We start from the raw sequence: 13,369 nt of genomic DNA, 5'->3' as shown, positions 1-13,369 counted from the left end.
ACCATGTTGACCAGGATGGTCTCGATCTCTTGACCTCGTGATCCACCTGCCTCGGCCTCCCAAAGTGCTGGGATTACAGGCTTGAGCCACCGTGCCCGGCCTGCTAATTTTTATATTTTTTAGTAGAGACGTGGTTTTACCGTGTTAGGCAGGTTGGTTGTGAACTCCTGACCTCAGGTAATCCACCTGGCTCAGCCTTGCAGAGTGCTGGGATTACAGGCATGAGCCACTGTGCCTGGCTTTTTATTTAAAAAATTTTTATTTTAAGAGGTGGGCTCTTGCTTTGTCATCCAGGCTGGAGAGTGGTGGCACAAGCATAAGTTACTGCTGCTTCAAATTCTTGGGGTCAAGCAATGCTCCTGCCTCAGTCTCCTGAGTAGCTGGGACTCCAGGCACATGTCACAATGCCCAGCTAATGTTTTTGATTTTTTGGTAGAGACAAGGTCTCATTATGTTGCCCAGGCTGGGAAGCACTGTCTCTTTAGTGGGAGAGAAAAAAGAATGATGGTGGGACAAAAAGATATAAGTGAAGTGAAGAGTCTCAGTGTAGAAAATCTTTAGGCATCAAAAAGTAAAGGAGGCTTCCTGGTTAACTCCTTTACCTGTTATATGTCTCTTGGGTCCCACCATCATTGAACCAATTATTATAAATCAGAAGAAGGGCTGGGCCTGATGGCTTATGCCTGTACTCCTGACACCTTGGAAAGTTGGTGCAGGGGATTGCTTGAGTTCAGGAGTTCGGGATCAGCCTCGGCAACATGGTGAGACCCTGTCTCTACAAAAAATACAGAAATTAGCTGGGCGTTGGTGGTGTACACCTGTCGTCCCAGCTACTGAGGAGGCTGAGGAGAGAGGATGGCTAGAGCCCAGGAGTTCAAGGCTTCAGTGATCTATGACTGCACCACTGCACTCCAGCCTAGGTGACAGAGCAACACTTTGCCTCAAAGAAATAGTAAAAGTAGAAATAAATCTATCAGAAGCAAAAGCTAAAATTTTCAGAAGATAAAACTTCGACTTTGGTTTAGAAAGCCAGTATAAACAGGGTCTCGCTATGGTGTGAATGGAAGGGGACTACAGCCTCCTCTCCTTTAATTCTTCTTGTGTTCTTCTCCTCTTACCACCAACCCCAGTCAATTACAGCCTTGGCCTCTGGTAATCCCAGCTACTTGGGAGGCTGAGGCAGGAGAATCACTTGAACTAAGGAGATGGAGGTTGCAGTAAGCCGAGATCATACCACTGTACTCCAGCATGGCGACAAGAGTGAATCTCCATTTCAAAAACAAAAAAAGAAGGCTGGGCGCAGTGGCTCACACCTGTAATCCTAGCACTTTGGGAGGCTGAGGTGAGTGGATCATGAGGTCAGGAGTTCAAGACCAGCCTGGCCAAGACGGTGAAACCCCGTCTCTACTAAAAAATACAAAAAAAATTAGCTGGGCATGGTGGTGGGCGCCTGTAATCCCAGCTACTCCGGAGGCTGTGGCAGAGAATTGCTTGAACCCAGGAGGTAGAGGCTGCAGTGAGCCGAGATAGCGCCACTGCACTCCAGCCTGGACAACAGAGCGAGACTCCCGCCTCAAAAATAAATAAAACAGGCCAGGCGCGGTGGCTCACACCTGTAATCACAGCACTTTAGGAGGCTGAGGCGGGCGGACTACAAGGTCAAGAGATTGAAACCATCCTGGTCAACATGGTGAAACCCCGTCTCTACTAAAAAAATACAAAAATTAGCTGGGCATGGTGGTGCGCATCTGTAGTCCCAGCTACTCCGGAGGCTGAGGCAAGAGACTTGCTTGAACCTGGGAGGTGGAGGTTGCAGTGAGCCAAGACTGCGCCACTGCACTCCAGCCTGGTGCCTGGCGACAGAGCAAGACTATCTCAAAATAAATAAATAAATAAATAATAAAAACAATTCCAAGTCATTGTGGAAGTAAAAAATAAAAAACACAAGGCTGGTCATGGTGACTCACGCCAATAATCCCAACACTTTGGGACGCTGAGACGGGCAGACTGCTTGAGGCCAGAAGTTCAAGACAAGCCTGGCCAACATGGTAAAATCCCATCACTACTAAAAATACAAAAATTAGCCAGGCATCATGGTATGTGACTGTACTCCCAGATACTTGGGAGGCTGAGGCACAAGAAACCACTTGAACCTGGGAGGCAGAGGTTGTAGTAAACTGAGATTACACCACTGTACTCCAGCTTGGGTGACAGAGCAAGACTTTGACTCTAAAAAAAGAAAACAAAAAAAAAAAACCAAGACCTAAAAATCTTCTGAGGTCTATTTCAATTACAATCTCTTCCTGAAATCACTGTTTGGAGAAAGGATAGCTTAGGGAATAATTTTTGCTCATTTTTGAGGCTGGACTCGGTGGCTCACGCCTGTAATCCCAGCACTTTGTGAGGCCAAGGCAGGCAGATCACCTGAGGTCAGGAGTTTGAGACCAGCCTGCCCAACATAGTGAAACACTTTCTCTACTAAAAATACAGAATTAATTTCTAGGCTCACATCTGTAAGCCTAGAAATTTGGGAGCCCAAGGTGGGAGGATCACAAGGTCAAGAGATCAAGACTGTCCTGGCCAACATGGTGAAACCCCATCTCTACTAAAAATACAAAAATTAGCCAGGCCTGGTGGTATGTGCCTGTAGTCCTAGCTACTCAGGAGGCTGTGGCAGCAGAATCATTTGAACCCAGGGGGCAGAGGTTGTAGTGAGCCAAGATCGTGCTGCTGCACTCCAGCCTAGAAAGAGAGTGAGACTCCGTCTCAAAAAAAAAAAAAAAAAAAAAAAAGTTAATTTCCAAATGAGTCCATTGACTTTCATACCATAACGGAATCCAAGTAACATACTTATTATAACTCTCACAAATAAAAAAAAATTATTTTTTTTTGGAGTTTCGTTGTTGTCGCTCAGGCTGGAGTGCAATGGCATGATCTCAGCTCATTGCAACCTCTGCATCCTGGGTTCAAGTGACTACACCCAGCTAAATTTGCTGTATTTTTAGTAGAGATAGGTTTTCACCATGTTGGCCAGGCTGGTCTCAAATTCCTGACCAGCTAGCTAATGTTTTGTATTTTCAGTAGAGACAAGGTTTTACAATGTTGGCCAGGCTGGTCTCAAACTCTTGACCTCAGGCGATCAACCTGCCTTCTGCCTCCCAAAGTGCTGGGATTACAAACGTGAGCCACTGGGGCTGGCAAAAAATTTCATTATTAAGAAACACAAGTCAGTTCCCTTTTTTTCCTATAGCAACAACTGCAGTACATGGAGCTGTGATAGGCAAAAAAAAAAAAAGAAAAAAAAAAAAGACTCCTCCGCAGATCTCTTAAAACACTATTCTATACCCCAGAGCCAGGCCCACCTGGCCTTACCTGTTCAAAGCCGGGCTCATTGTGATAGGGGTTCTCAGTCATCAGGGACTGGATAGAGATGAGCACGGAGGAGATGCTCTGGGCCGGGCTCCAGGCAGGTCCAGTCCATGTACTGTAAACACATCAGAAGGAAGGTAGGACGGTAAGGTAGAGAAAGACCAGGGAGGGAATAAGTACCCCGGGGCCTGTCATCACCACCATAAGTGACTCACCATAAGTTTCTCTTTCACTATTAATACTCTGGAATTTCCCAGCCTCTGTCTCATGCTCATGTTCTGATTTCACCAGAAATCAGTCAATTGCCTAATCCTCATATCAACGGAGGGGGGGCAAAAGAACATGTAAAAGTAAGCTATGTAGTTTTGAAGGGACTTTCTTTGTACTACAAACAGTTACAACAATCAAAACAAAAGAAATTAGGTAAGCAATTAGCTCCAAAAGTTGTATAAATGTTAACCTCTGTGGATCTCGAAGAACTCATTTATGGATGGCGATGGAGTTAGGGGAGAGAAAAGTTGAGCATAGAGGCATATGGGTGACTGAAGCCATCTGGTTAGAGGCCATGTGGTAGGGCTGATGATCAGAGATCTAGTTCTGTATCAAACCCCCAAGGAGTGTCAAATTCTCTTAAGACTCCACAACTCTGCCAAAGAACAGGAAGAGAATAAGGGGCACTTCCAGACAGTAGAAGATCTGAAAATGATATTATTGAAAACATAAAAATACCAAAATTGCTCCTCTCTTTCATAAACCTAACTAAATATTAGTGGGAGGGGGCAGCTTAGACATTAATACATTTATTTTTAGCTCAATTAATTGAAGAGATGGCACCGGAGCTGGAAGCCAAACACAACCTGAGCCAGGACTGGCTTGTTCAAGTTGATTGCCCACTTCCCTTTCTCTTCTGTACTTAAGGAAAGCCCAAGTCAGTAATGCCTAATAGTAACTTCACTGGGGGCTGCTCTTAAGTGCTTCTCAATCTGCTCTTTCTGCAGCTTTGCTCCCCCAGGAACTCTAGACCTACTGCTCTCTGAACCTTAACAACAGAGTCAACTCTTATTAAATTTCTTTCGCCAGCGAGTCAGCCCAATGTTGTTTTTTAGGTAGAGAGGGAAAAAAATGAGGCTGATAAAGCAAATACAGTCAACTATCAACACCTGAGAATTATTATTTTTTTTTTTTTCTTTTTTTGAGACAAGAGTTTCTCTCTGTCACCCAGGCTGGCGTGCAGCGGCGTGACCTTGGCTCACTGCAACCTCTGCCTCCCATATTCAAGCGATTCTCATGTCTCAGCCTCCCGAGTAGCTGGGACTACAGGCATGCGCTACCATGCCCAGCTAATTTTTGTATTTTTAGTAGAGACGGGGTTTCGCCACACCAGGCTGGTCTCAAACTCCTAACCTCAAGTGATCCACCCACCTCGGCCTCCCAAAGTGCTGGGATTACAGGTGTGAGCCACCGCACCCAGCCAAGAATTTTCTACTCTGTGATTCTTTACGGCAAATTTTCAATTTCAGGGTAGCTTCTCCTTTTCTACCCAACACATTTCTACTACTTTTACCCCACTGTCTTATTTCTCTGTTCCTGTGACTGGTATCTCAAAAGAGTTTTAAACTGACCCAATGAGGGAGAACCTACTTGAGAAACACTTTGATGAACAAATTTCACACAGAAGTAATGACTAAATTTCTTTACCATCATGGGTTTCAGCCTATCAGCAAAGACAACTAATTAAGTACCCTAATGAGATGAAGTACTTCTTTAAGGACATCCTTTAAAGGACTTATTCACGGCCAAAATCACAACAGAACATATCCCTGGGTCTGAGTAAGTTCTAGAAAAATGAATCATGTCTCTAGCTTATTTTCAGCTACTATTCCCTAACATAAACCTGGAAACATGTCGGACAGCAGGAAAACAGAATCATCAGTTTGGGGGTACTTTCTCAGCTTCAACCTGCACGTCTTCTCTGCCCCAGATAAGTTCAGACCACAATAAAAAGACCAGTCTAAAATATGGTAGAAGACATGTCCACACTGAGTTTTCAGCCCCCAAAGGCAACTAAAATGGGAACTCTATGAAGCAAAATCTCAGGAGCATCCAGAAAGAAGATGCACTAGAAACTAATTTTGTATCTGATGTGATTTCTAATCTCAGACATTTGTCATTGTTAAATTATTATAATCAGGCCAGGCATGGAGGCTTATGCCTGTAACCCCAGTGCTTTGGAGCCACAACAGGAAGACTGCTTGAGGCCAAGAATTCAAGACCAGCCTGGGCAACACAGTGAGACACCTGCCTCTCTCAAAAAACAAAAAACAAAACCATAATCATCACCACCACCACCTTCAAAACAACTTATTGCGAGACTCCAGACACCCAAAATCGTGAATGGCACAGACCTGCGGCCTTTCTCAACCTGTTCAGGAGAGAAAACAAGGCCTCAATACCCCAAGAGAGTGGTTCTCAAACTGCAGTATGCACCACAATCATCTTGAGAGCTTGTAAAAATGAGATTTCTGGGTGAGGCGCGGTGGCTCATGCCTGTAATCCCAGCACTTTGAGAGTCAAAGGCGGGTGGATCACAAGGTCAAGAGATTGAGATCATCTTGGCCAACATGGTAAAACCCTGTCTCTACTAAGAATACAAAAATTAGCTGGGTGTGGTGGTGTGCACCTGTAGTCCCAGCTACTAGGGAGGCTGAGGCAGGAGAATCGCTTGAACCTGGGAGGCGGAGGTTGCAGTGAGCCAAGATCATGCCATTGCACTCCAGCCTGGTGACAGAGCGAGACCCCATCTCAAACAAAACAAAACAAAACAAAACAAAACAAAACAAAACAGATTTCTGGCCCCAACCCGAGTTTCTGATGTAGGTCTAAGGTAGGGCCCTAGAAAGTGCTTAGCTACAAGTTCCCAGATGCTCAGGGCCACACTCTGAGAACCACTTCACAAAGGTTTCCTCTGTAATAAATGAACTTCTCCCCTCTGCATCAACAATGATACTGTCACATACACTCCTGGGGAGATTTTACAAGAGTCACTCAATCACTTTCTGTGTTCTGTGGTTCAGATGAGGAACTCTGGTTTATAAAGGCTTGCCTAGAGTAAATTTTCTGCTAACAACCGACTAGGCTACTTAAAAATCTCCTCTTACCCTAGAATACTCAAGCAGACTTTCCCATTGCGGTAGAAGTTGGGGTTAAACCTCACTGTGTTATTGCCCGTTGTCATCAGTTTGACCCGAGGTGGGTGGATGGGATAGTCGGGCGGACACCGAAACACGAACAGGAAGAAACCCCCTTCATAAGGAGTGTCAAATGGGCCTGTGATCAATGCATGAATCTGCAAAATAAAACCCCATCTCAAAATTGTGAGGTGACGACCCACCCCAACCCCTCCTGGCTACCCTCCACCTGCTACCCACACCAGAAGCAGGGCCCATAATCTGGTACACACGTTCTATATCCTCACCATGCAGAATGAACATCCTGTACTCACTTGTACTAATACGTAGGTTTGGAATTTTAAGAAATCTCATTAGAGTGGAATGACATCTTACTCAGAGGTTACTTCCAAAGTTAGAGCCCAAGGTGAAAACTGAAACTAGTCAAAATCACCCCTGAATAGCCCCTAAAACTCTCTTAAAGCATGTTTTCTTTTTTTTTGCTGCAGACCTCCCAGATCAGTGTTACATATAATAGATAAAACACCACCGTGCAAAAATACAATACACAGCTATAAAATATAATCCTAGCATTTTTAATTTTAAGAAATCAACACAGATTTTGGCTGAATATGTGTGTTTGGATTTGCCCAAGCCAAACATGCATATGATGCAACCCCACCCTACATTTATGTGGCATGAAGGGAAAGTATGATGAAAGGAAATAAGGAAAGGGATTGGAGGCCACAGCCCCAGTGCCTGTAACAGAGCAGAGTCAGGGGTTGTGATAGATGCCTAGGATATTTGCTTGCTTCTCTGCAGAGGATCAAACCTATTGTGGAGGATGTGGCTCAGGAAGCACATCATGACTGAAAACGTGGAAGACTCAAGGTCCTCTCAGAGCCATCAGACCATCCCAGAACTTTCCCCAATACTGTTGGCTTAAAAAAAAAAAAAAATCAGGAACCCTGAAAACAACACGAAATTCTCTTCCCCCACAAGCCATAATTCTTGAACAGGATTTCCCTTTCTGAAGGGAGAAAAAACCTGAACTGACTCAAAAGCTCCTAAGCATTTAGGTCCGCTAAGAATTTGAACAGCAAGAGGAAAAGGACATGGCAATCTAATGCCTAAGTCTATAGTTCCCACCTTGCCCTCCTGGCAAGACCCTAGGTCATACTCTGGCTCTTGGTCATTTGGAAGAGTAAACTCAACTGGTCTCAACATGGCATCAACTCTGGAACCTCAGGTCCTAGGCTGTTAACACTGGTACTAAACTGATGTCCTAGGAAAAACATTTCCAACCACATAAAAAGAAAAAAATAAATATAAAAGGAAATCTATTCCAAACAAAAAAAAAAATACACCAACAATACAAAATCTGAATTTTTACTGTAAGAAATTTACTGTAAGAAAACTATGTGTTTCACTTAAGCAACATTAGGTTTAAGAAATCTGATTTCTTAATAACATCAGTTTAATTGCAACTGCATTTCTGTGCATAGAGCACTCAGTGACAGAAGAGCCTAGGTATCTATGCCAGAGAAATGTGACATTATGTACTAAGCTTTCTCTCTGTGTGGAAGACAAGAAAAGTATAGTTTTTGGGGTGGAAGGGATATTTAAGCGCAACTAATAAGGACAGGATCTGAACAAAGTCCTTTAACCACAAACACTTCAGTCAAGCTTGCCCTATCCCCTTGCTTTCCTACATCTGATTTACAGGACCACAGTTTAGGTCAAGAGTAATGGGATGGGGGAAGCGCTAGGTAGTACAATGCATGGGGTAACCATATAATTTATCATCCAAACAGGAGCACTTTGGGATTTTCCAAGCCAATCAGTTCCTATGGGATACGCTAATAACAGACACCTCTTCAAAGCACTGCTCCACCTCACTATGTGACCTTGGACAAGCCACTTACTGTCCTGGGGTCTTGGTTTCTTCATCTGTGTAATCAGAGAGGTGAGCTGAATAATCTTTTAGGCTCTCCCACCTTTATGGCCCCCAATTTCCCAAAAACCCCCAAGCCCCCCATCAAATTACATACCTTAGTCATGTCAACAGTATCAGGTACAACGAACATTCCTGGAGGAGGCTCCTTATAAATGGACATGATATCCCTGTATAACACCAAGAGGAGGTGGGGGAAGGAGTGAGGAAGGGGGGTGAAAGGGGGAATCCCTTGAGCAGGACAGTTGTTATCACCTCAATGACGCCAGGGTTTGAGAAAGTGGTGCTTGGTACCACAAGTGTTTGTACTGTCTTGTTGGCTGAGAAATCCCAGCTGAGTACTTGTCAGGCAGGCAGAGAGCAAATTATTATCAAAAGGGCATTGTTTCCTCAGGGGGAGGGGAGGGAGGGGGAAAAAAAAAGAGCTCCCAATGGCATCAAATGTCACCCTAGAAAAGCCACTTTCCACTTACTCTCACTTCCTCCCACATGGCAGTTCATTCACTCCCCACCTCCATGATTCCCAGGTACTACAGCTGAATGCTAAATGAAGACTTTTTAGTAACTGGAAAGGCATAGACAACTCCACTAAAAAATTAATTCTATCGACTATACAGTGGACCCTTGTTGGTAAGGGGATTGTATGAAGCAAGCCAGCCAGCAGGGAGTAAGACTATCATGGTGGTCTTCTTGCCCAGGGGACTAAGGGTAGAGATCTCTTCAGGTTGCGGAGGGACCCTCAGAAATTGCAAAGAATCTCCCATCTGGAAGATGACACGTGGATTTCTATAGGAGATGAGAGGATTTCTGAGTCATATCTCACCAACTGGAATGGATCAGTTGAGAGCAAGGGGCTAAGAACATTTTAGGTGGGGAAAAGTCTAGGGACTTGCCAGAGTGGGTAGGGACATAAAGAGGGCAAATAAGGGACAGAGCAGAGAAAAGAAGTATTGGCCAAACTCAAAAGGTATGTCAGAACTGGATGACTGAAATGGTTGAAGGAGGAAGAGTTGAATGCTGAGTTTCAGTGAGAGATGGCAATCCCTCCAGAGTTGACCTCCTGTGTCAGGCACTGTGCCAGGTACTTTACACACATTGTATTAATTTTTATTACAACCTTGAAAAGTAGAGAGACATCTGAAGGTACGTGGAACATGGGGGATAAGAACTAAATGAAGACGCTTGTGATGGGGGCATGGAGAGAAGTCTGTTAATCAGGGAACAGGTTTCAAGATTAAAAGCAGCTAAAGAGCACTGCCCTTTTCTTATGCGATAGGTACTATTCTATGTGCTTTTGCAAAACATCTCTTAAATGATAAGATCTAAGATCAGTCACCCAAGAAATAAGCACAGAAAGGACTTAGGCCTTTGTTCCTATATTTGAATTGAGTACATTTGCTTCAGTAAAAGTAAAACAGATGACCCGGGCGAGGGAGGAAGGGAAAATACAACAAGTAAGGTCCTGAGTGGGATATTACAATCCAGAGTGGCACTGGGGAAGTGGGTGGAGGTAGCCTGTGTTTCTGGAAGAGGTGTAAAAGTGGACAGCTTTGGGGTACTGGAAAAGGGGTTCAAGGAAAGATTCGGGTGAGGGAAACAATCTAGTGCTGGCGAAAGGACTATGTGGAGGGAATCTGAGGAAAAGGGAGGATAAAAAGGCTGGCTGGCTCAAGTCAGAGGCAGGCAAAGCAAGCTCAGTGTGTCGGTGTTAGGAACCGGGCTCCAGGGGAGAAGAGAAGGGGGACCGATGGGTGGGGCCTGCGGGCAGCATCAAGCAAGGTTGGGTGGGGAAGGGGAAATAGGGGCGGCGCCGAAGGCGGGAGGGGGTGTTACTGAAGCGCGAAAGGGTCGGGTTTCGACCGGGAGGTGGGAGGTGTGGGGGAGGGTGGCCGGAATGGAGACGGAGGGCTCCCGGGAGGTTGTCGAGGGGCGGGGTCGGATCTGGGCACACGAGGCGGGGGTTGGTGCTAGTGGGGCTAGGGGTGGGGGGAGAAGGGGCTTGGATCCCGACGCCCGGAGCTGGCAAGATTTGAGCCGTAGAGGTGGGCCGCCGCGAGGGCAGCGCAGCGGGTGGGGGGGGAGTTGTAGTGGGAGAGGGTGGGGGGCGGGGAAGGTCGAGCCCCGGAGCTCGGGGCTGGGGGAGGAAAAACCCCGGCTCACCGCTTGATCCGGAGTAGACACTGCGGCGCGGTGCGCTCGCCGTCCCAGTCGGAGCTGAGCGTGGGGTCCCAGTGGCTAAGCAGCGCGGCCCCGTGGGCAGCGGCCGAGGGCGGGAGCCCGGGCAGCGGAGCCAGGCCGCTCCCCGGGCCCCCAGCCCCGCCCGCTGCCGCCGCCGCCGCCCATACATCCGGCAGGAAAGGCGGCCCGAACCCGCCGCCGCTGCCGCTGACGCCAACGACACCGGCAACGCCGCTCGCCCCGGGGCCCGCCGCCCCGGCGCCCGCCGTCGCCGCCTCCTCAGTCGGACTCTCCGCCATCGCTGCTTCGCTTCCGGGACTACTCGGCAGCACGTCCGCCGACCAGAGCGGCCGCTGCTCCCGCCCGCTCCCGCACCACCGAGAGCCGGGCCAGAGTGTCCCCACCCTCCGCTTCCACAGCCCAGACGGCGCTGGCTCCGCCCACCCCCGCCCCAACCAGCGAGAGACGCTCTGCAAGAGCGTCCACCTACGGTCCTCCAGGACGGGAGGGGTGGGAACTAGCAAGCCGCGACGGTTCTGGGCCCTCGTGGGTCCTACGCTGTGCAGGAGGAGCGGAGAGCCTAATTCCATGAAATAGTTTATTTTCAAGTGTTGAAAGAGAAGAAAGGGGGAAGTGGGGGAGGAAGGGCCATATCATTCCCGGTTAACAGCGGCGACCCTCAGATGTGTCTATGGTTAGGATAGGGGATCCAGCTTCCTCGTGGGAAGCTCAGTAGAGGAGTTGACTGACTTGCTTCTCTTGCAAAGGCTCTGCGATTGATCCTCCCTGCACCCTTAACCAGCCAGGGCAGGATTACCCCCTACCTACGACAGGACCAAGAAAGGACTCAACCTGCGAATGAAAAGCTACCTGCTAAATGCCAGACAATGTTGCTAGTCGTAGCCATAGGGATCATGAAACTGAGCTAGAGAAACTTGGTGAAAGGAAGAAAAATCAGGCCTCCTGACTCCAGGCTTAGTACTTTTCCCTCCCACAAATCTTGGAATGTACAGGAATCAAGGGACTGTGAGTGTAAACCCTGAGGATACTTTAGGTCTTTCCTGAGATGTTTAAAGTGAAAAATAACTGGCCAGGTGTGGTAGCTCACGCCTGTAATCCCAGCGCTATGGGAGGCCGAGGCAGGCGGATCACGAGGTCAGGAGATCGAGACCAGCCTGACCAAACCCCCTCACTACTAAAAATAAAAAAATCAGCCAGGCGTGGTGGCGGGCACACGTAGTCCCAGCTACTCAGGACGCTGAGACAGGAGAATTGCTTGAACCCCCGAGGCGGAGGTTGCAGAAGCCGAGATTGTGCCACTGCACTCCAGTCTGGGCGGCAGAACAACACTCCATCTCAAAAAAAAAAAAAGTCTGGCTTTTAGAACTTTTTTTTTTTTTTTGGGGGGAGTCTTACTCTGTCACCCAAGCTGGAGTATCAAGGTATCAACCCTTGATATCTGTTGCCCCTATCCTCTCTCTCTCTTTTTTTCTTTGAGAGGGAGTCTTGCTCTGTCACCCAAACTAGAGTGCAGTGGCCCGATCTCGGCTCACTGCAACCCTGCCTCCAAGGTTCAAGTGATTCTTGTGCTTCAACCTCCTGAGTAGTTGGGAGTACAGGCGTGGGCCACCATGCCCCGCTGATTTTTGTATTTTTAATAGAGACGGGGTTTCACCATGCTGGCCAGGCTGGTCTCCAACTCCTGATCTTAAGTGATCCACCTGCCTTAGCCTCCACTGGGATGACAGGCGTGAGCCACCCTCACACGCCCTTAACACACATGTGCACACACCCTGCACACCCTTGGGGGCTCTAGACCATGTATTATCTGTGAATCCAACACAGGGCTTGGTACAGCTTCGGCACAGCATGAAGTAAAATGAATCAACATGGCCGGGCGCGGTGGCTCACGCCTGTAATTCAAGCACTTTGGAAGCCAAGGCGAGTGGATCACCTGAGGTTGGGAGTTCAAGACCAGCCTAACCAACATGGTGAAACCCCGTCTATTAAAAAAAAAGAAAGAAAAAAAGGAAAAAAATGAATCAATACAGAATTTTATGCAGATTTTGTGTTTTGTTGGTATAGTGTTTTATCAGCATAATAAAGATGCCAGAACATCTATGAAAGGATATACAAGAACTGGTGCAATGGCTCATGCCTGTAATCCCAGCACTTTGGGAGGCTGAGATGGGTGGATTACCTGAGGTTAGGAGTTCAAGATCAGCCTAGCCAACATGATGAAACCTCATCTCTACTAAAAATACAAAAATTAGCTGGTCATGGCAGCAGGCACCTGTAATCCCAATTACTCAGGAGGCTGAGGCAGGAGACTTGCTTGAACCCGGGAGGCAAGACTCCATCTCAAAAAAAAAAAAAAACCATTAACAGTGGTTGCCTCTGAATGGTCTGGTTGCTGTCAGGGCCGGCCAAGGGAACTATACCTTCCTGTACATTTTGAATGTTGTGCTGTGCATCTGTTGCCTATTCTAAAACTTTATGTTTTATTCATCGTAAAAGGATTCCAGGCTGGGTGTGGTGGCTCATGCCTATATCCCAGCATTTTGAGAGACTGAGGTGGGTGGATCACAAGGTCAGGAGTTGGAGACCAGCCTGACTAACATAGTGAAACCCTGTCTCTACTAAAAATACAAAAATTAGCTGGGCATGGTGGCGGGCGCCTATAGTCCCAGCTACTCAGGAG

General features: G+C 47.2%; 1 protein-coding gene across 1 annotated transcript in view; it reads right to left on the bottom strand.

The window, feature by feature from the left end:
- Positions 1 to 11,094, bottom strand: part of UBE2Z (ubiquitin conjugating enzyme E2 Z) — a 21,628-nt gene extending 10,534 nt beyond the window's left edge. Inside the window, exons 1-4 of the mRNA XM_032279913.1 lie at positions 10,651 to 11,094; positions 8,588 to 8,660; positions 6,528 to 6,715; positions 3,373 to 3,484 (exon numbers count right to left, since the gene is read on the bottom strand). Coding sequence (XP_032135804.1) covers positions 3,373 to 3,484; positions 6,528 to 6,715; positions 8,588 to 8,660; positions 10,651 to 10,967 — 690 coding nt within the window. The 5' untranslated portion in view covers positions 10,968 to 11,094. The remainder of the gene's footprint in view (positions 1 to 3,372; positions 3,485 to 6,527; positions 6,716 to 8,587; positions 8,661 to 10,650) is intronic.
- Between the last annotated feature and the right edge of the window lie 2,275 nt (positions 11,095 to 13,369).

The sequence above is a fragment of the Sapajus apella genome, unplaced genomic scaffold (genome assembly GCF_009761245.1).
Source record: "Sapajus apella isolate SASKATOON/1434 unplaced genomic scaffold, GSC_monkey_1.0 scaffold12, whole genome shotgun sequence".
In the NCBI taxonomy this organism is placed as follows: domain Eukaryota; kingdom Metazoa; phylum Chordata; class Mammalia; order Primates; family Cebidae; genus Sapajus; species Sapajus apella.
Note: the sequence above shows the minus strand (reverse complement) of the source record. Positions and strands in the feature narration are given on the sequence as shown.